The 23332-nt window shown below is 34.2% G+C and overlaps 1 protein-coding gene across 35 annotated transcripts in view; it reads right to left on the bottom strand.

Moving 5' to 3' along the window:
- LOC118199724 (uncharacterized) overlaps positions 1-23332 on the bottom strand; it is a 203476-nt gene that overhangs the window by 75088 nt on the left and 105056 nt on the right. For 27 of the 35 annotated variants that reach the window (XM_085808940.1, XM_085808949.1, XM_085808944.1 and 24 more), the window contains 5 exons: positions 19916-19957; positions 19709-19750; positions 12625-12669; positions 9752-9802; positions 8636-8680 (listed from right to left, as the gene is read on the bottom strand). In XM_085808940.1, coding sequence (XP_085665066.1) covers positions 8636-8680; positions 9752-9802; positions 12625-12669; positions 19709-19750; positions 19916-19957 — 225 coding nt within the window. The remainder of the gene's footprint in view (positions 1-8635; positions 8681-9751; positions 9803-12624; positions 12670-19708; positions 19751-19915; positions 19958-23332) is intronic. The other 8 variants (XM_085808945.1, XM_085808964.1, XM_085808957.1 and 5 more) reach the window with 3 other exon arrangements.

The raw sequence follows: 23332 nt of genomic DNA, 5'->3' as shown, positions 1-23332 counted from the left end.
ATAATAGAAAGTTTTAATAGTTTCCCTTTCCCTATTCTTATATATTATTCTGCCAGTGAACAATATTAAATTAGATAAGACTTTTTCAACTATTTAAAGGAAAAATCTTTACATAAATCCCCTTCGAGATGGCGTGTTTAGGCAAAGGCCGCAAAGAGGACCTTAAATTACTAGCTTTACAGCTTGGATTACAAGTTGCAGATAACTTAAAAGTTGTTCAATTGCGAGATCTGATAACGAGTTCTAAAACCTATGATGAAGAATTTACAAAAAATATGTTAAGCAATATAATCGATGATCGCGTAAAAGCCGAAAAAGAAGCTGAAGATAGGGCTGAAAAAGAAGCAGTAGAAGCAAGATTAGCCAAGGAACGCGAGTTTGAATTAGAAACGTTTAAACTCCAACTTGATGTTAATAAGAATATGCCAAAGGAATCTGTTTCTCAAGTAGATCAGCCTAAATTTGATTTAAGTCGCATTCTTCCAAAGTTTAACCCAAAGGAAGATGAGATAAGACTTTATCTGACCATGTTTGAGCGTCAGTTGAAGTTCGTAAATATACCTGAAACTGACTGGATCCCATACTTGATTGGATCATTACCATCTGAAATAAATCAATTAGTTATTAGAGGAAACGAAGATGATTCTAAAGATTATGCAAAAATAAAATCTATACTTTTGAAGCGATATTGACTCACAGCTGATAAGTTTCGACAAATGTTTTCTCAGCATAGAAAATCTGCAGAAATTACATGGAAGGACTTTGCTTTTGAATTGAAATCTTATTTCGAAGGATGGATTAAAGAATTGAATATCTCTAGTTTCGAGCAGCTACAAAACTTGATCATTGCAGATCAAATAAAGAAAAGAACACCTCTCGAGGGAAGAGAACATTTTGTGGACAGTTTATCAGAAATGAACAATCCGTTCGAGCTCGCAGAAAAGCTCGATTATTATGAAAATGTAAGACTTGGCATGAAGAAAAATGGATCTTCCAATGCAAAGTAACCATATTGTAAAGAAAATGTTAAATTTGTCCCAGAAGGAAAATCTAAAACTAGTAATCCTAAAAGCGTTAACCAGATTAAAAATACAAACGTTGACAATTCAAAATTTACTAGTTCTAGACAAGAAAGGAAAACTTCTATTCATTGCTATGGTTGTGGATATCCCGGTTTCATACAATCAAAGTGCCCTAAGTTTAATAAGTTAAAAGAAGAAGTTAAAACTGTCGTCAATTGTGTAAAATTGTGTGCAGTTGAATCATCCGATCTACTGTCCAGTTCCATTTTTTTAACTGTTTGTGATGAAAAAGCAGCTTTTTGCGCTGATACAAGAGCATCGAATTCTATTGCAGGAGAAAGATTTTATAAGTTGTTACGAGATTGGATTTGGATTTAAAACAACAAATATTACGATGGTACTAGCTGATGGCAAGGAAAGAAATGTCCAAGCTTTGACTACAGTGGTAAATCTTAACGTTGAAGGAAAGATAGTCCGTATGAAATTTATTGCTTTGCCAAAAGCAAAACGTAACAGGACGTTACTTGGAACTGATTTTCTACAGGCTGCGGGAATACTGCTCAACATCCAGAATGGTACTTGGTATTTTAGTGAAAATCCACAGAACTAGTATCCCTTTTATAAAGAACCATGTGAAACTAAAGAGGCTCCAAACGTACTAACATCTCCAGAAACCAAAACATCTGCTGACACTCCTGTTGCAATACCAGAAGCAACCGAATCCGTGAAGTTGAGAGATGATGAAGGAAGACATTTGACGAGAGAACAACGGAAGAAATTAAATTCATTGTTTGAAGAATATAAAACTAGCTTTCAGCCAGGCGGAGAGCCTACTCCTTATATTGAGCACGGAATCCAGACCGGAAATAATTTACCTGTTGCCGAACCACCATATAGAAGACACCCGCGGAGAAAGAGTTGTTAAAAAAGGAGCTAGATTCCTTAATAGCTCAGGGTATCATTGAGGAATGCGAATCACACTATGCGAGTCTTGTTGTGTTGGTCCCTAAACCTAATGGTTCCATAAGACTGTCTATAGATTATCGAAAATTAAACTCCCAAACCGTTCCAGACACCTATCCATTACCAAGAATGGATGATTTGCTAACTGAAGCAAAATCAACGAAATACATGTCTAGCATTGACCTAAGATCAGGTTATCATCAAGTTAAAGTTCATGAAGCAGATCAAGAGAAAACTACCTTTGTTTGTCCATTTGGTACATTCAAGTTTTAGCGAATGCCATTTGGGTTGCGGAACGCGCCTGCAACTTTTCAACGACTTATTGATAAATTTAGATCAGGATTAAAAGATGTTTTTGCATTGTCATATCTCGACGATATCATAGTGTTATCAGAAACCTTTGATAAACATTTATCAGATTTGAGGAAAGTGTTTGAAAGACTTTGTGTTTAAACTAAATGCTAACAAGAGCAAATGCCATTTTGCTTGTCACAGAGTAAAGTATTTAGGTCAATGGATTACAGAAGACGGTGTAGAGGTAGATGCCGAGAAAGTATCTTCCATTCAGAAAATTCCTAAACCAACATGCGTAAAGGAAGTTCAGTCTTTCCTACAGACGTGTTCCTGGTTCCGAAGATATGTCCCTAATTTTTCAGAAGTTGTTAGACCCCTTAAAGAATTAACCAAAAGGAAAAAACAGTGGACATGGGGTGAAACCGAACAAAAAGCATTTGAAGAGTTGAAAAAAATGTTGATTTCATCGCCTGTGTTATCTCAACCTGACGGAAATAAACCGTTCATCATTAGGACAGATGCCAGTAATTATGCTTTAGGAGCAGTCCTTATCCAAGGAGAAGGCCCAGAGGAACGTGAGATCGAGTATGCAAGTGGATTGCTAAGCTCAGGAGAAAGAAATTATTCAACTACCGAAAGAGAAGCTCTTGCAGTAGTTTGGGCTCTTGAGACGTTCCGCGGTTATATAGAAAACCAACAAAAATTCCGCGGTTATATAGAAATAATAATTGCATCTGACCATCAACCTCTTAAATGGAAAACGAGTATTAAATCACCATCTGGTCGTTTGACTCGATGGGCCCTTCAAATCCAGTCATATCATCCAAAAATTGTCTACACTCCAGGCAAATCCAATGTTATAGCAGACTTTCTTTCTAGACCATCTTATGCAAATAATGACTTTGTTTGTGATTTAAATGCTGTTTGTATAGATTTACCATCCCGGAAATCTAAAGACATTCGTGAGGAACAAATGAAAGATGAAGATGTCAGGAAGATTATAGAGTGTTTTGAGAGTGGCAAAAAAGATGAAAATTATGTAAATTGGAATAGTAGAAGATATCTCATGAATCAAGGAGTTTTATATCGTTACTCTTCCGACACAGACTCTGAAGAGGCTGAGTTAGTTGTCCCTTGTCAAGAGCGAGAACTAGTTCTACAACAGTATCACGATTCCCACACTGCAGGACATTGTGGAGCTGAAGGCACGTACCATAAGATTGCCTCCAGGTATTACTTTCCTAGTATGAGAAAGTATATCTCAGAATATGTGAAAAACTGTGCTGAGTGCAATCGGTATAAACCAAATAACCTGCTGGACTACTTCGAACACCTGTGTATGCACAAAGGTTTGAAACACTTGCTATAGACCTTTTTGGCCCACTTTCAGAAACCCCAACTGGGAAAAAATGGATTTTTCTTATTAAAGACACCAGTACGAAATGGATAGAGCTCTTCGCCTTGGAAGAAGCCACTGCGAAAAATTGTGCAAAAATCTAAATTGAAGAAGTGTTTTTACGTTATGGTTTACCGAGAAGGTTGATTAGCGATAATGGCACACAATTCGTTAGTGCGGTAATGCAGCAAACCTGTAACTACCTTGGTATTAAACAAGAACTTATTCCTGTTTATCACCCTCAAGCAAATCCCTCCGAACGAAAGAACAGAGATTTACAACCCAAACTAGCTATACTAGTCGGTGATGCTCATGATACTTGGGAAGAAAAACTGCCCATGATTCGTTTTGCCATGAATACAGCAATATGTGACACTACAGGTCATACCGCTGCTTATTTGCAGTTCCAAAGAGAACTTAGGACGACGGATGACGTTAATCAAGATTTAAGAGCACTTATTGAAAACGACAACTTTGTTGCTGAAATTACGCCGTATCTGAAAGAATTCGTCCGTTTAACACCTCAAATCAGAGAGCGTGTCGAACAAAAACAAGACAAAAGAAAGGAATACTTTGATAAAAGACGTAGACAAACTTACTATCAGCCTGGTGACAAAGTATGGATAACTATGCATCCAGTCAATGAATCCATACACAAGAAAAGTAAAAAATTGATGCCTAAACGCGAAGGTCCGTATCTAGTGATTACTAACAGATCTCAGACAATATATGACATCGCAGATCCTGCTATTCCTGATCAAGTGTTAGGTACTTATCATACCAATATGATGAAACTATACAAACTGCCTCCATCGAAAGCCCTAGGTCCTGTGACTCCCATAAGGAAAAGGGGCAGACCTCGCAAAAATTGAACTATCGAACACGGACTCTTTGCGGGACGTCGTGAGAGCCCGAGGGGGAGTCTGTAACGAACGCTAGCAAACAGCCTCATGTACTGCAGCGCCACCTTATCGGACGCTATTCAAAACACTTACGCCCGAACTAGTTAGTTTGAGTTTCGGCAGAGAACTATAAACATGAACTTTTTATTTTCATTTTGAGTAATATTTCTTTGTGTTACTTCTTGTTAGTTTTGTCATGGAACGTTCTTTACGTAGTGTATCTGCTAATTAAAATCCTTTTGTTAAATGTTAAAGTTTGTCTGGTTTAAATTTTACCAGTTTTGTTTAACAATTTTACAGCTAGCCGTGGTCACAAAGCTACAGATATCTAATAAGTTTTCACTGAGTAAATTGTTGTTAGCAGCCTAGTTTACGACAAGGTTCAAACTGTGTATTTTCATTTTGTATATCTGCCAAATATTGCTACTCGTGTTCATCTTGAAGGACGTGAATATCACGTGACTAGAAAACCTGCTCATTTCCTGATTTATCTTACGTTCTCTACGGAAATATCTGTAATGAGAACAAGTTTTTAGATTCGATGGCATGTTTTACTATCAGTATTAAGATACTTATTGAATTCTTACAGCATTTTTGCCAAGAAATTATGTATTTTTGCAGACCATCGCCTTGGAACCTCTTAACTAACACGGTGATCACGTGACTACTGGTCACACCCCTTCTCTCTCTTAACCTGTTCTGCGGATCGACTCTAAAGCACTAAATACCTGGAGCGCTCTTTGAAGCAATATAAAGAAAGACAGCCGGAACAAAACATGCATCCCGAAGGTGAATTCTGCTAACTATCTGGGTATCACCTTCAACACAAATTTCATCTGGTCTGACCATATGTACAGAGTGTGTGGCAAAGCTTATGGCATTATATTCAGGCTCTTTCCACTACTAAAAAATGAACATCTTTCTCTGAATTTGGAAAAGAGACTGTATGCTCTGTATTGTATGCTATCAGTGCTATTATAAACAGCCCTAAAAGAAGGAAATCGGAGCTATTCATACTTAATAAATGGGTGGAAAATCCTCTCCTTGAAATTTATTTTTTGAAAATTGGATGGCTGATCTTTAGAATATTGTAACTGTTAGTTTGGCGACATTTTGGAGGCGATAAAGGTTACTACCTGGGACTTTGGTAATAATGTGAGCAGTAATCAGTTCCGATTACGCATTATTTTGTGTGAGGGAAATGAGAGATCATGGGATATGTCATGTGATATTAATGGACGAATTACGGTTCTTTAATCGGAAAAGGGGGGAAATCGGGAAAAAATATGGAAATTTTGTATTTGGCTTTATTCTGTGTTGTGTGAAACAGTGTTCGTTAATTTTTGAATCCCATGGTCCTAACTAAAGTGATTTCGAAATGGGTATTTAGTGGGATTGAAAGGGGTAGTAATAAGTGTTTCTTTAAGGTTGTGCGAGATAGAAGTAAAGATGTTTTATTAAGTTATTTATTTTACCTGGTACCTAGTTGTGAACTATAAGTATGATTTTAAAGATCCTGCAACAGGCGCACATACGCTTGCTTTTTATTTAGCGGAGGAAATAAGAAAAGTTTATCGGACACGTAATCAAGATTCTGAAGAAGATTAGGTAAGTTAGTATTTTTAATTATTTGAGGATATTATTTTTATGCATTGTTCTAAATGTAAGGTGGAAGTAAAGTAATTTGGTATTATTGGGAAAATTGTTATTAGCAATGATTTAGTTTAAAGTAATTAGGATTGTAAGCTAATTTTTATTAATTTAATGTATGTTCTTATTTATATTTTAAGTAGTGTTTTTGAATTTAATTATATTTTAATTAAATGATAGTTATTTTGTGAATTTTATGTTTGTAGGAATTTGGTATACGTTTTAGTTGAAGTAAACGTGCATGGAAATAATTTAAATATTTGACACTAAGTATTTGTAATGTTTGCGGTATGAATTCGTTGGTGACGTTTATAATATAATAGATAATTTAGAGGTAAAAGTTTTTGGATATTTTATTTATTTTAAACGTGGAAATGTTCATATTTGGAAAGGGTATATACATTTTCGTTATTAGGTAATTTCATATATGTTCTTTTTAACGGGTTTAAAGATTCAGAAAATTGTCATGCATTTTCATGAAATTTTTCTAATTAATGAAAAAAAAGGAGTGTACATGGATATGGTGAAGAGTGTGCGCAATGCCATTTTTGTGCTATTCTGGGATTTTTTTTTAAGTAAAAATAAGTCGACGTGTACATGGTTTAGTGATATTTTAATTAAATGATAGTTATTTTGTGAATTTTATGTTTGTAGGAATTTGGTATACGTTTTAGTTGAAGTAAAAGTGCATGGAAATAATTTAAATATTTGACACTAAGTATTTGTAATGCTTGCGGTATGAATTCGTTGGTGACGTTTATAATATAATAGGTGATTTAGAGGTAAAAGTTTTTGGATATTTTATTTATTTTATATGTGGAAATGTTCTAATTTGGAAAGGGTATATACTTTTTCGCGATCAGGTAATTTCATATATGTTCTTTTTACCGGGTTTAAAGATTCAGAAAATTGTCATGTATTTTCGTGAAATTTTTCTAATTTATAAGAAAAAAGCAGTGTACATGGATATAGTGAAGAGTGTGCGCAATGCCATTTTTGTGCAATTCTGGGATTTTTTTTTTTTTTAAGTAAAAATAAGTCGACGTGTACATGGTTTAGTGATATTTTAATTAAATGGTAGTTATTTTGTGAATTTTATGTTTGTAGGAATTTGGTATACGTTTTAGTTGAAGTAAACGAGCATGAAAATAATTTAAATATGTGACACTAAATATTTGTAATGTTTGCGGTATGAATTCGTTGGTGACGTTTATAATATAATAGATAATTTAAAGGTAAAAGTTTTTGGATATTTTATTTATTTTAAACGTGGAAATGTTCATATTTGGAAAGGGTATATACTTTTTCGTTATTAGGTAATTTCATATATGTTCTTTTTAACGGGTTTAAAGATTCAGAAAATTGTCATGCATTTTCGTGAAATTTTTCTAATTTATGAGAGAAAAGGATGTACATGGATATGGTGAAGAGTGTGCGCAATGCCATTTTTGTGCAATTCTGGGATTTTTTTTTAAGTAAAAATAAGTCGACGTGTACATGGTTTAGTGATATTTTAATTAAATGATAGTTATTTTCTGAATTTTATGTTTGTAGGAATTTGGTATACGTTTTAGTTGAAGTAAAAGTGCATGGAAATAATTTAAATATTTGACACTAAGTATTTGTAATGCTTGCGGTATGAATTCGTTGGTGACGTTTATAATATAATAGATGATTTAGAGGTAAAAGTTTTTGGATATTTTATTTATTTTATATGTGGAAATGTTCTAATTTGGAAAGGGTATATACTTTTTCCTTATTAGGTAATTTCATATATGTTCTTTTTAACGGGTTTAAAGATTCAGAAAATTGTCATGCATTTTCGTGAAATTTTTCTAATTTATAAGAAAAAAGCAGTGTACATAGATATAGTGAAGAGTGTGCACAATGCCATTTTTGTGTAATTCTGGGATGTTTTTTTTAAGTAAAAATAAGTCGACGTGTACATGGTTTATGTGTATGTGTTATTTTGAAAAACGCGTAAGGAGTATGGTATACTGAACTTTCTCGCAATTTCGCAGTGAATATTTGTCATGATTAAGCAGTTTTGTTAGATAAAATTTCTAGCATAAGTGTAATTCGGCTAGTAGATTGTTGGAAGAAGTGTTCAGTAGGTAAAAAGAAAAGAAACGTCTTTACTTCGTGAAGACAAAATGGCGGCGGGGAAAAAAAATAGAGGTTTGCTGTAGGAGAGTTGGTCGCCAAACTTTCGCCAAAAAATCGCCAAGTTACCATAATCTAAAGATCAACCAATTGGATTTTATGTACCCCCATCCTTTTTTTAAATAAATGTTTACAGAATTTTAGTACTTTTTGCAATTAAAATATAGGACCTATCTAAGTAATTACAGGGCAAAGAAGATATAAAACAATTCACTCTCCAGATAATAAAAACTACATAAAATTACCTTGGCCTGTTACTTCCATTTTTATTTCTTCACCAGGTTTAAAACCTAAAAAAAAAAGGGTGGGGAATTAAGAAAAATAAAACAAAAAATAATACATTGCCACATCACAGAAAAAACATAATATTTCGGATTAATCTCGCATATTCAGGTTTTTTTTTTAATATTCTCGTAGTTATTTTATTATCGATTTGCATCAGTATGTTTCCAACAGAAAAAAAATCTCAAGCAGTTAAACTTATTAAAAAATCTCAAGTAGTTGAACTTATTAAAAAATCTCAAGTAGTTGAACTTATTAATATATTTATGCAAACTTTTGATCTAAATGAGAATTTGTATTTACAGTCTCCCACACACAGATATATATATGTGTGTAAAATATTTTAAAAATAGGATGGCTTTGCTCTATGCGAACCATCAACTTTAGTTAACTTTCTGCAATTTAGGATCTTCCCCCTAGATCAGTACTTTCCAGAACATTCGAGCTTATTACGTAACCGCTTCTATAAATAGAGAACACGCGCCATTTTGCGTCAGAAGTTCTTTCCCTCTGCTGCTAAGGTCTGTGCGGCGCAGGCTCGCGCCAAGCCTAATCGACGCATCCGTGCAAATGTCTAGCGAGCGCCTTTATGCAGGGACGATATTAAAGGGACATTTCTTATGGTTAATATTTAAAATGAAGCATTAATAGCATAGTAATATGAAAAACAAAAAAAAAAAAAAAAAAAAAAAAAAAAAAAAAAAAAAACAAAAAAAAAAAATGTTTTTTAAATTACAATCTTTTTAATTCAGAAAAGCGACCATTAGAGTATAATTACTCGAAATAGGTTTTTTTATTTATTAACATTTGTTTATTAACACCCTTCCAACTAAGTTTTTAGAGCTATTTATACTTAAGAAAAGAGAGAAAAACCTTATCTTTGACATTGATTGTTATGCATACTGGATTTCATGAGGGTACCTTTTTTTAATAATCAGTTTTAAATCTTTACAGGTATTAGATTACTCTGTAGACACATTTAGATTACTCTGCATGTAAGGTGCAAGACACATTTAAGTAATCGCAAGGCAGAAGAAGATATGAATCAACTTATTCACAAGATAATGGAAATCACATACCATTACTTTGGGTAATTATTTCCTTTTCCGGTTCTTCATGGGATTGACATCCTGCCAAAAAATGAGTAAAAATGATAACTAAATAAAATAAAAAAAAATATTCTTATATTACAGGAAAGCCTGCATATGTGGGGTAATTGTTGCAGTGATGACATTAAGCTCATATCTGCAGAGGTTTATGTTCTAGTATGCTTTTAGCAGCACTAAAATCCCAAGCAATTTAACTTATTCAGTCAGTCAGTCAGTCCTACCAGTATCGCAGAGATATGGCGCGGAGCGCGACGTGTCCTGCTCAATGATGGAATTAGCCGTATGGGCACATGACGGTAAAAACAGGACGGGCCAAGGAGGCATCATAGGTAGGTGAGAGGAGGTGACCATGCGTCACAAGGGGAGAAATACCAAGGAAAGCCTGGTGTCGCGCAATCTGAGAAGTGTCTGTTCGTGACATATACATGTATAAAACAATACACAGAAAGTAAAAATAAAATAAAATTATTTACAGGGTACATAAATACACAAATATGGTACAAAATAAAATACAAATCCAATTAAAATAAATATTTACATATGTACAAAGTGTTCGTGCGCTATCATAATTAAGTAGGGAAATTTGCATTCCTCGTGATATGTGCAGCGTGTGGCCTTATTTTGTAGTCCTCTCGCAGAGGTATATAATCAAACGTGTTGAATTGAGCAAGGTACGAGCAACGGACAGCTCTATCGAAGAAACTGCTGTTGGTGCGGTGAAAAAATTTGTCAACAGGCTCAATTTTTAGGTCTCTGTGAAGCGTGTCATTAGAGACAAAGTAGTGTGCGTTTGTCATTAAACGCAGGGCTTTGTTTTGGAGAATTTTCAATTTATTTATATCTCTAAGTGTGGCCGCCGCCCACGCCGGGGACGCGTACGAGAAAATGGGACGGATAACCGCCGTATATAAATGTCTCTTTTTAGCGAGGTTTAACTTTGAGTTTTTGCCCATAATAGAAGAAATACTAGTAAGTGCAGCTATGGCCTTACTTCTGGATTTAGTCACATGGTCTTTCCAACTGAGTTTATTATTCATGACGACACCAAGATAAACAGCCTTATTTACAATAGGCACATCTATCTCAAAAACTTTTAAAGTCCCATTTAAAGGGGTTCTTGGAGTCTTCTTACGGATAATGAGCAACTGAGATTTCTGCGCATTGATAGCAATACGCCATTTTGTGCACCGATGTTCCACTGCGGGGATGATGCTCTGTAATTTAGAAACCGCTATTTCGGCTCTGAGGGAAGTCGTAGCTAACGAAGTATCGTCCGCGTAGCATCCTAGGAAAGTGTTGTTGTCCATGTTATACTTTGGGAAATCTGCGACTTAAAACAAATAAAGGAGGTCCGATAATTGACTCCTGAGCCACGCCGGCATTTAAAGATTGACATTAAGATTTGTCACAACCAATACTGACATAGAATTTTCTGTCCTTAATAAAGCAATAGATTAAAAGTATGAGGTCTCTATCCAAATGAGCAGATATGAGCTTAAAAATGAGCCCCTCATGCCAGACGCGGTCGAAGTATTCATCCTTTTGATTAGAATTTATATGTACACACAGATATACACCGATGAGCCATTACATTATGATGACCCTCAATCTATAACAATGGGCTCGCCCAGGATCAAAAGCACTGCTCGTGCACGGCTGATGTTGGAGAATATAAAGGAGTTATGAATTCTTATTCCAAACATATGTACATAGTTTCCTCTGTTAATAAGCGTTCTTTATATTTTTTAAGTGCATTATTGCTCATTTATTTGTATTTTATCATATTTGTACCTTTCGTCCAGCACCGACAGTGGATGTCACCGCTATGTGATTCCGAAATTTGTGAACTGTGTAACTTCGCTGAACTCTGTGCATCAAGTATCTGTAAATATGTTTATAGATTCTCCAATTTTACAGTCACATATTGATTATCTTCTGCTGCATTGTGTTGTATTTTGTAGTGCATCCAGCTTATGTATTTTCATTTTGTATATCTGCCAAATATTGCTACTCGTGTTCATCTTGAAGGGCGTGAATATCACGTGACTACAAACCTGCTCGTTTCCTGATTTATCTTACGTTCCCTACGGAAATATCTGCAACGAGACCAAGTTTTTATAGTTTCGATGGCATGTTCTACTATTACTATTAAGATACTTTATTGAATTCTTGCAGCATTTCTGCCAAGAAATTATGTATTTTTGCAGACCGTCGCCTTGGAACCTCTTAACCAACACGGTGACCACGTGACTATTGGTCACGAACCCTTCTCTCTCTTAACCTGTTCTGCGGATCGACTCTAAAGCACTAAACACTTGAAGAGAACCTAGAAGCAATATAAAGAAAGGCAGCCGGAACAAAACATGCATCCCGAAGGTGAATTCTGCTAACTATCTGGGTATCACCTTCAACACAAATTTCACCTGGTCTGACCATATGTACAGAGTGTGTGGCAAAGCTTATGGTATTATATTCAGGCTCTTTCCACTACTAAAAAGTGAACATCTTTCTCTGAATTTGGAAAAGAGGCTGTATGCTCAGTATTGTATGCTATCAGTGCTATTATAATCAGCCCTAAAAGAAGGAAATCGGAGCTTTTATTCTTAATAAAAGGGGAGGGGGGGAACCTCTGTTTGAAATTTATTGCTGTTTAAACTAGATTTCATGTACACTCATCTTTTTTTTTTTTTTTTTTTTTTTTTCGTTAAAATGTTTTCAAGTCCTTACAGAATTTTAGGACAGTTGGTACTTAAAAAGTAAGACACATGTGAGTAATTACAGGGCAGAAGAAGACGATAAAAAACAAATTCGCAAGATAGTAAATGATGCAAGTTATTTATTACCTGGGGATATTATTTCCTCTCTGGCCTTTTTACGAATTGATAGGCCTGAAAAAAAAAAGAGGGGAGAAATTAGCTAAAAAAAAAGAAAAAGAATACATTGTTATATCACAGAAGAACCTGAATATTTAGGATTGATCCTGAATGAAGCAACAGTAATTTACATAAGCAGGTTTCTACATTCTGGTAGATATGTAGGGTTTTCCATATTTTGCATAACATATTCATTTTAAGTTTTCCTGTTCTAAACTTATCAACTTCCCCTCACATTCCCTCGCCAGGGTGTAAATTTAAGTGAAGTGAAGTGCTATTTAAATGTGTGATTATCTCAGTTTATTCAGAACGTGTTTCGCAAGCCAAGCGCACGTTACGTTGCTATTTCGCGGTCACGCTAGTAAGCCTCTTGGCTTTATCAGTTTAATATCACGCCTGTTAGATTTCTATGAGTTCACCTCTTAGGCGTAAATTGAAGGGCGTTCTTGCACTCTATATTTTCAGATTTGATTTGTATTATAGTCTACGTTTAGTTACCACCAATAGTGAACGCACGAAGTGCGTACCTTTCTTTTAAATTAATTAAATTTAATAAAAGGTTATTTTGCACCCTTTTGCTGCGCTGGTATTTAATTCACGCCTGTGCGAGAATTCGCCAGGTCCATTGTAGGATTGCAACACCACGAAGGAAAGCAAATACAAAAAACATATTGTTACGAATTTGGTATTTAAACAACTAATATTAGTAGACTTATAAATTAAATTGTTTTATTCCCCGTGCAGTGCAGCGCGTGACGAATATTAGAGGAAAGCTAAGCCAGAAAATTAAAAATACAAAAGCACGTGCATTTAACATTTAATAAATAAATATACCTTTTTGGTTTCGAGAAAGTGCTAGAAAATTCTCCCGCAATTAAAATCTTATAAATGGAGGAAAACCTATCAGTTCATGTGATTTTAGTTAGCTCGTTGTTGTTTTAAGAGTTTGTTTTAAAAAAAATTGGTCTTGTTGACTGTAGCGAATTCGCGGATTAGCTTTCTTTAGCTGTTTTGAATTAAGTTCTTTTGAACGTTCGAGTAGTTAAAAAATAACTACTGTGAGATATTGTAATATTGCACGAATATCTGAGAAAATTTAAGCATTATAGTTGTGATAATAATAAATCTTGGTAATTTTTATTGGACTTGTGCATTCATTTCGTAACGAGCCCGTACGGACGCAACAATATTTATTGCATGTAAACACTATGGTATAAAGACGAAATGATTAAATTTGTAAGCATTTTGGAGGTTCATAGAGATGCGAAATTAGTAAAACTTACATATATCAGGTTACTGTAGTAGTAAGGAAACACTAAACTCCTGTTTTCAGGTTTTTTTTATTCTGACGGTTATTTATCTGTGAATTTACCTCAGTATGTTTTCAGCAGCTCTCAAGTAATTTATCTAATTCATATTCTTATGCATCCTTTTGATCTACAGTAAAATTCTTATATACATACATACACAAACACACACACACACATATATATATATATGCATACATATGCTGTCTATATTACGTTTCAGTACTACGTGGAAAAAAATTACCCAAGATGCGGAAATAAAACCAGCGTACATAAATGAAACAAGAAAAGTTTTATGTAAAGTTTATTGCTTAAGATGAACCACACTAAAGCTAAATCCTGCCTTATAGGAGGATGCCGATTAAATCGCTTAACATTGGTAGTTCGTTCCGGGTTCGAATAACGGTGAATGCGCTGGCTGCACGGGCGTTTTCGTGGTTTTGCTCAAGTGTAACCTTCATACGATACAGTTTCCCTTAGAAAGTCCTCTACAGTTGCATTCTTTCCCTCAACCCATTGAATGATTTCCTTCGTTACATAATCCAAACCACACCAAAGTCCATTACAAATTTTAAAAGAATTATTGACAAGCTATAAGGTATTTCTCTCGCCTTTGTGGTGTAGTGGTCAGCACCCTCGACGTGTATTCCAGAGTCCGCGGTTCGATTCCCTGCAAAGGCGTTACAAATTTTTTATTTATCCCGCTTCCAAAAAATACCTAATGTCTCTACAAAGATATAATGTAAAAAATAAATTTCAAAGAGGTTAAAATAGTTTTCTACAAGGGAAGAATGCATTTAGTTGAATTTTTCATTCATAGTTGAACATTTCATTCATTTTCTTTCAACACTGCATAACATCCGCAACGTTTACACATAATTAATTTATTCAATTACACATTTCCTTCAATTGCGAAAAGCACATTCCATGGCTTAGAAGCCATTGCTCAGTGCATTCACCAGCTGAAACTACTTATGCAAAACGAAAAGTGTTCTATTAAGTTCACTAGTTAATCTGAAGGACACTGCATATACACATACACAGTATTTATTAAGTTTCAGTACTACAGGAGAAAATTGCCTATAAAAAAGATGCGGAAATAAAACCAGTGTGCATAAATGAGACAAGAAAAGTTTTATGTAACGTTTATTGGTTAAGCTGAATCACACTAGGGCTAAATCCTTCGTAATAAGAGGATGACGATTAAATTGCTTAATATTGGTAGTTCGTTCCGGGTTCGAATCACTATGAACGCGCTGGCTGCATGGACGTTTTAGTGGTTTTTTGCTAAAGTGTAACGTCCCTACGATACAGTTTCCCTTGGAAAGTCCTCTACGATGGCATCCCTTCTGTTAACCAATCGAGTGTTTTGTTGTAGTTAAATAAACCAAACTACACCAAATTTCAAAAAAATTTTTTAAAAATTCTTAGCAAGGTATAATGCAAAAAATAAATGTAAAAGAGGTTAAAATATTTTTCTGCAAGGAAGGAATGCATGCAGTTGAATTTATTATTCATAGAGAAAAACACTATAACCTTAGCAAAGTTTACGCACAATTAATTAATTTAATTACACATTTCCTTCAATTGCGGGAAGCCCATTACATGCCACAGAAGCCATTGCTCAGAACATCCACCAGTAGAAACTACTTTTGAGTTTTTCAAGTTGATTTAATATTTATCTTTACAGGGATATTAAAAACAGTGCTCAAAAAAAGGAAATCTGGATTATATATACTGAATAAAAAGGGCGATATCCTCTTTTTGAAGTTTTTTGGTTATTCAAACTGGAATTCCATGTGCCCCCTTTTTCTGTTCTTTTCGTAATTTTTTAAGATCTTTACAGAGTTTTAGGTAACTTCGTAGCTAAAGTCTAAGATACATGTAAGTAAACACAGGTGAGAAGAAGATTAAAAAATTATTAGTTTGCAAGATAATAAATGTTGCATATTAATGATTACTTTCTTTAGGAAATATTTTTTTCTGAGCTGTTTACGCAATGGCAAGTCTGAAAAAATGAGGGGTAAATTAACTAAAAAATGAAAAAATAATTCATTCTCATATCACAGAAAAGCATGAATATATGAAAATACTCATACAATGGTGAAACACTAATCTCACATGTGCACGTTACACATTACGCGTTTTTGGTTGCCCGCAAATGTAAAAGAATAAACGGTTAGAATATTTTTCTGCAAAGGAACAACGCACGCAGTGGAATTATTATTCATGGAGAAGAATTATTAGCAAAAATTATATAAAATTATTTAATTTAATTTTAAATTTCCTTTACATGCAAGACGTCCATTACTTGGCATAACATCCACCACCAGAAATTACTTATCAGTTTTGAAATTTGCTTTAATATTTAGCTTTAGAAGTGTATTATAAACATTCATCAAAAAAGAAAATCTGGGCTATTTATGCTTAACAAAAGGGGTTAAATCCTCTTTTCGAAATTTATTGTTGTTAAAATTAGATTTCATGTACACCTCCTTTTTTTTTCTTTCATAATTTTTAAAATCTTTACAGAATATTCGGTCTCATGGTATTTAAAGTGTAAGATACCTGTAAGTAACTAGAGGAGAGAAGAAAATTAAAAATCAATTACTTCAAAAGATAATAAATGCTGCATATTATTACCTTGGGGACGTACTTCCCAGACTGCTTTAAGAAATACAACGCTGTCATAAAACTTTTATTTTATCATGTTTACATTACCTGGTATGAAATGAAGTAATTAATTTAGTTGCAGTTTGCATAACATGCATAGCTACGTATCAATATATCCAAGGTGATCCATAAATTAATGAACATTTCAACAAAATTATTAACTGGGTATACTGCAAAAGAATAAACGTCAAGGACTGAAGGAGAATATTTGTTTCAATTGAACATAGAGCGTAGTTGAGCGTTCCATTCATAGAGAATACAGTAGCAGATTCACAAAGATTATAAAAAGAATAACACTTAAAACATTTTCTGGACATGCAAGAAGCCAATTACATAGTATTAACACTAATTTTATTCACTAGGAAAAGATATTCATAACTTTTCAAAGCCACATTAATTATTACCTTTAATGTGATATGATGAACAGCCCTCCAACTACAATTTTTGAGCTATTTATGCTTAATTACAGGTGTGAAAATTCTTTGTATGAAAGAGTTTGTTAAGCTGATTTAATGTATTAATAGATTTAATGCATGTACCTCTGTTTTAATATAATGTTTTAAATCTTTACAGAATTTCAGGATACTCTGTATTTAAGGTGCAAGGAACATTTAAGTAATGATAAGGCTGAAGAATAGTATGTGAAACAATTCAAAAGCATGGTAATAGGAACTACATAATATTACATTGAGTAATTATTTCTATTTCGGATCCTCCGTGGGATAAAAAAATCGTGCTAAAATAGTTATAAAATAAAAATGATAAATATAATAATAATAAACTAAACAAAATGAAAAAATAATGCATTGTTAAATCGCAGAAAAGCCTGCATACGTGGTTTTACTTTTGCAGTGATAAAACAGTAATTTCACTTCTGCAGATTTTTATGTTTTGTTGGTTATTTAGCTGTCAGTTTGCGTCAGTATGTTTTCAGCAGCATTAAAATCTCAAGTAAATTAACTTATTCATATTCGTATGCATTCTTTTAATATACATTAGAATCTGTATGTACAGAGACACACATACATATATATACAGAGACAATATACGAGTATATTCAGTTTGAGTAATACAGGTCGAAAATTACCTAAAAATTTAAGGAAATAAAACCATTGTGATATATACAATACGAAAAGTGTTCTATTAAGCTTGCTGGTTAAGCTGAAGGAGACTAATTTTATTAACCTCCTAATAAGAAGATTGTCTTTGAGGTGGAGATTTAAAAACTGAAACTATCTTGTATTTCTTTGCATTTGAAGAAAATAGCCATTAATTCAACCCATTTTTTCCTGGCTTTTCACTCGTGTCGTAGTAGAATTATTCAGTAGGCTTCTAATACGAATTCACTAATAGGGAATAGTCAAATTTCAAATAAGTAAAATGTCAAAAAAAGACTATATATAGTATAACTATATATAGTTCACTTCGAACATATTCAATGAAATCTGACTAATAAAATAATTAAACTTCTTTTAGGAAAATTTTAACTAACACATTAGTTAAAATTACTACCTTTATTCTGTACTTCTTTAATAATTATACTGATTAAATTCTTATATTCTTATTTTTTCCATTTCTTGCCTTTCGTGTTGATTTCTGTTTTGCACGGCTTTTGAAAATAAAACCCTATTTAAGAAACAGTGTTTTTATTGTGGTTACATTGCAGGGTTTTTCTTAATTTGCATAACAAATTTATTTCAAGTTTTCCTGTTCTAAATTTCTCAACTTCCCCTCACATTCTCTCGCCAGGATGTTAGTGAAGTTAAGTGAAGTGCTATTTATACGTGTGATACTCTCAGTTTATTCAGAGCGTGTTTCGCTAGCTTAGCGCACGTTTCGTCGTTATTTCGCGGTCACGCTAGTAAGCCTCTAGGCCTTATCAGTTTAGTATACGCCGGTTAGATTTCTGTGAGTCCCTCTCTTAGGCGTAATTTTGAAGTGCGTTCTTGCACTCGTTTATTTTTCAGATTTGATTTATATTATAGTCTACGTTTACTTACAGCAGCAAGTGAACGGTGTTTTTGTAACGCACGAAGTCCGTGCTTTGTGCTAAATTAGTTTGATCCAATAAAGGGTTATTTTGCACCCTTCTTCTGTGCTGTTATTTTGATTCACGCCTGTGCTAGAATTCGCCAGGTTCATTGTAGGATCTAAGTTAGTGTATGCGGACAATTAGAGATAGATCTTACAGACAGATAGATCTTACAGATAAAACAGACTTCCAACGAGGATTTTTCAGGTATATTGTATGTACCTTTGTTTCCATATAAAGTTTTAAATCTTTACAGAATTTTAGGATACTCTGTATTTAAGGTGCAAGGCACATTTAAGTGATGACAAGGCTGACGAATAGTATATGAAACAATTTAAACGTAAGTGTATTAGGGACTACATATTATTACCTTGGGTAATTATTTCTATTTTAGTTCCTTCACTGGATATAAAGTCGTGCTAAAAATTAGGGAAAAAAATAAAATAATGATAAACATAAATATTAATAAACAAAATAATAATAAACTAAATAAAATGAAAAGTAATGCTTCGTTAAATCGCAGAAAAACCTGCATATGTTTGTTTACTTTTGCAATGATAAAAGAGTAATCTCACATCTGCATGTTTTTATGCTCTGATGTTCATTTACCGGTCAGCTAACGTCAGTGTTTTCAGTAGCACTACAATCTGACGTAACTTATTTTTATTCTTATACATCGTTTTGATCTACATTATAATTTGTAAGCGCACACACACACATACAGAGACAGAGACACAGACAATATATATTTAGGACTACAGAGGAAATATTTCCTTCACATTAAATAAGTCCATTACATGGCATAATTATAATTATTTAAGATATATTGATATTGAGATGATATGATATTGAAATATACTGTTTCGCATACAGGATTTCACGTACTAATATTTCGTTTTTTTTTAAATGTGTTTTTTAAATTTTCTACAGATATTTAGGTTAATCTGTATTTAACGTATAAGTCCCATGTATGCAATAACAGTGCTGAGGAATATATGGAGCAATACATAAGCAAGAAAATAAAAAGTTGCATCATTATTACCTTGCGGGGCTATTTCCTTTCTGGGTACACCGAACTTAGAGCCTAAAGAAAAGGATGGATAGGGTTAACTAAATAAAATGATACTGTATTACATTGTCACATGACAGAAAAATGTCAACAGTAATCTCATCATGTATGCAATAACAGTGCTGAGGAATATATGAAGCAATTCATAAGGAAGAAAATAAAAAGTTGCATCATTATTACCTTGCGGCACTATTTCCTTTCTGGGTTCACCGAACTTAGATCCTAAAGAAAAGGATGGAATAAGTTAACTAAATAAAATGATACTGTATTACATTGTCACATGACAGAAAAATGTCAACAATAATCTCACATACCCAGATTTTTACATATTTATGTTTATTTAGCTGTCGATCTTCATTAGTATGTTTCCAACAACACTAAAATATCAAGTAATTTAACTTAGTCACTTTCTTATACTTCATTTTCATCTAAATTAGAATCTGTACACTGCGCGGGGGGAAGAGGACAGTTCGATATCTCCCATTCTACTCGGCGGATTGACGAAATTGAAATTGCGTTTTACATGTCTCGAAAGCGCGACTCAGGATATATATTAGATTTATATATAGTCTTGTTCTTCTATAGGTATTGTGACACAAAAAAGGATTTTTTTTAAGTATAATTCGAAGATATATATTTTTTACCTTACACGTACATATATTGTGTAAGAAAAACAAAGAATGTGTAAAAGATAAATTATAATTTAAATTAGCAGCGTAAATTAATTTCTCATTGTATTCTAAAAATAGTAATCACGCTTTGCACTGGGTCATTTCGAGACTAATCCATGTCATATGACTCTTGCATAACTCTGATAATGTAAATGGAATTAAAATCCAAACAGCCGAATAATAATTTTTCAGCAGTACTAATTATCCCATCAAAATGGGGTGAAACCGAACAAAAAGCATTTGAAGAGTTGAAAAAAAGGTTGATTTCACCGCCTGTGTTATCTCAACCTGACGGAAATAAACCGTTCATCATTAGGACTGATGCCAGTAATTATGCTTTAGGAGCAGTCCTTATCCAAGGAGAAGGCCCAGAGGAACGTGAGATCGAGTATGCAAGTCGATTGCTAAGCTCAGGAGAAAGAAATTATTCAACTACCGAAAGAGAAGCTCTTGCAGTAGTTTGGGCTCTTGAGACGTTCCACGGTTATATAGAAAACCAAGAAATAATAATTGCATCTGACCATCAACCTCTTAAATGGCAAACGAGTATTAAATCACAATCTGGTCGTTTGGCTCGATGGGCCCTTCAAATCCAGTCATATCATCCAAAAATTGTCTACACTCCAGGCAAATCCAATGTTATAGCAGACTTTCTTTCTAGACCATCTTATGTAAATAATGACTTTGTTTGTGATTTAAATGCTGTTTCTATAGATTTACCATCCCGGAAATCTAAAGACATTCGTGAGGAACAAATGAAAGATGAAGATGTAAGGAAGATTATAGACTGTTTTGAGAGTGGCAAAAAAGATGAAAATTATGTAAATTAGAATAGTAGAGGATATCTCATGAATCAAGGAGTTTTACATCGTTACTCTTCCGACACAGACTCTGAAGAGGCTGAGTTAGTTGTCCCTTGTCAAGAGCGAGAACGAGTTCTACAACGGTATCACGATTCCCCCACTGCAGGACATTGTGGAGCTGAAGGCACGTACCATAAGATTGCCTCCAGGTATTACTTTCCTAGTATGAGAAAGTATATCTCAGAGTATGTGAAAAACTGTGCTGAGTGCAATCGGTATAAACCAAATAACCAGAAACCTGCTGGACTACTTCGAACACCTGTGTATGCACAAAGGTTTGAAACACTTGCTATAGACCGTTTTGGCCCACTTTCAGAAACCCCAACTGGGAAAAATGGATTTTTCTTATTGAAGACACCAGTACGAAATGGATAGAGCTCTTAGCGTTGGATGAAGCCACTGCGAAAAATTGTGCAAAAATCTAAATTGAAGAAGTATTTTTACGTTATGGTTTACCGAGAAGGTTGATTAGCGATAATGGCACACAATTCGTTAGTGCGGTAATGCAGCAAACCTGTAACTTCCTTGGTATTAAACAAGAACTTATTCCAGTTTATCACCCTCAAGCAAATCCCTCCGAACGAAAAAGCAGAGATTTAAAACCCAAACTAGCTATACTAGTCGGTGATGCTCACGATACTTGGGAAGAAAAACTGCCCATGATTCGTTTTGCCATGAATACAGAAATATGTGACACTACAGGTCATACCGCTGCTTATTTGCAGTTCCGAAGAGAACTTAGGACGACGGATGACGTTAATCAAGATTTAAGAGCACTTACTGAAAACGACAACTTTGTTGCTGAAATTACGCCGTATCTGAAATAATTCGTCCGTTTAACACCTCAAATCAGAGAGCGTGTCGAACAAAAACAAGACAAAAGAAAGGAATACTTTGATAAAAGACGTAGACAAACTTACTATCAGCATGGTGACAAAGTATGGATAACTATGCATCCAGTCAGTGAATCCATACACAAGAAAAGTAAAAAACCGATGCCTAAACGCGAAGGTCCGTATCTAGTGATTACTAACAGATCTCAGACAACATATGACATTGCAGATCCTCCTATTCCTGATCAAGTGTTAGGTACTTATCATACCAATATGATGGAACTATACAAACTGCCTCCATCGAAAGCCCTAGGTCCTGTGACTTCCATAAGGAAAAGGGGCAGACCTCGCAAAAATTGAACTATCGAACACGGACTCTTTGCGGGACGTCGTCAGAGCCCGAGGGGGAGTCTGTAACGAACGCTAGCAAACAGCCTCATGTACTGCAGCGCCACCTTATCGGACGCTATTCAAAACACTTACGCCCGAACTAGTTAGTTTGAGTTTCGGCAGAGAACTATAAACATGAACATTTTATTTTCATTTTGAGTAATATTTCTTTGTGTTACTTCTTGTTAGTTTTGTCATGTAACTTTCTTTACGTAGTGTTTCTGCTAATTAAAATCCTTTTGTTAATTGTTAAAGTTTGTCTGGTTTAAATTTTACCAGTTTTGTTTAAGAATTTTACAGCTAGCCGTGGTCACAAAGCTACAGATATTTAATAAATTTTCACTGAGTAAATTGTTGTTAGCAGCCTAGTTTACGACAAGGTTCAAACTGTGTATTTTCATTTCGTATATCTGCCAAATATTGCTACTCGTGTTCATCTTGAAGAACGTGAATATCACGTGACTAGAAAACCTGCTCATTTCCTGATTTATCTTACGTTCCCTACGGAAATATCTGTAATGAGACCAAGTTTATAGATTCGATGGCATGTTCTACTATTAGTATTAAGATAATTTATTGAATTCTTACAGCATTTTTGCCAAGAAATTATGTATTTTTGCAGACCATCGCCTTGTAACCTCTTAACCAACACGGTGACCACGTGACTACTGGTATGCCTCTTCTCTCTCTTAACCTGTTCTGCGGATCGACTCTAAAGCACTAAATACCTGGAGCGCTCCTAGAAGCAATATAAGGAAAGACAGCCGGAACAAAACATGCATCCCGAAGGTGAATTCTGCTAACTATCTGGGTATCACCTTCAACACAAATTTCATCTGG

This window comes from Stegodyphus dumicola, chromosome X2 (assembly GCF_044657685.1).
Source record: "Stegodyphus dumicola isolate Sdum_Otavi_A_Nest chromosome X2, ASM4465768v1".
Taxonomy (NCBI): Eukaryota; Metazoa; Arthropoda; class Arachnida; order Araneae; family Eresidae; genus Stegodyphus; species Stegodyphus dumicola.
This window is presented reverse-complemented; position numbering and strand designations above follow the sequence as displayed.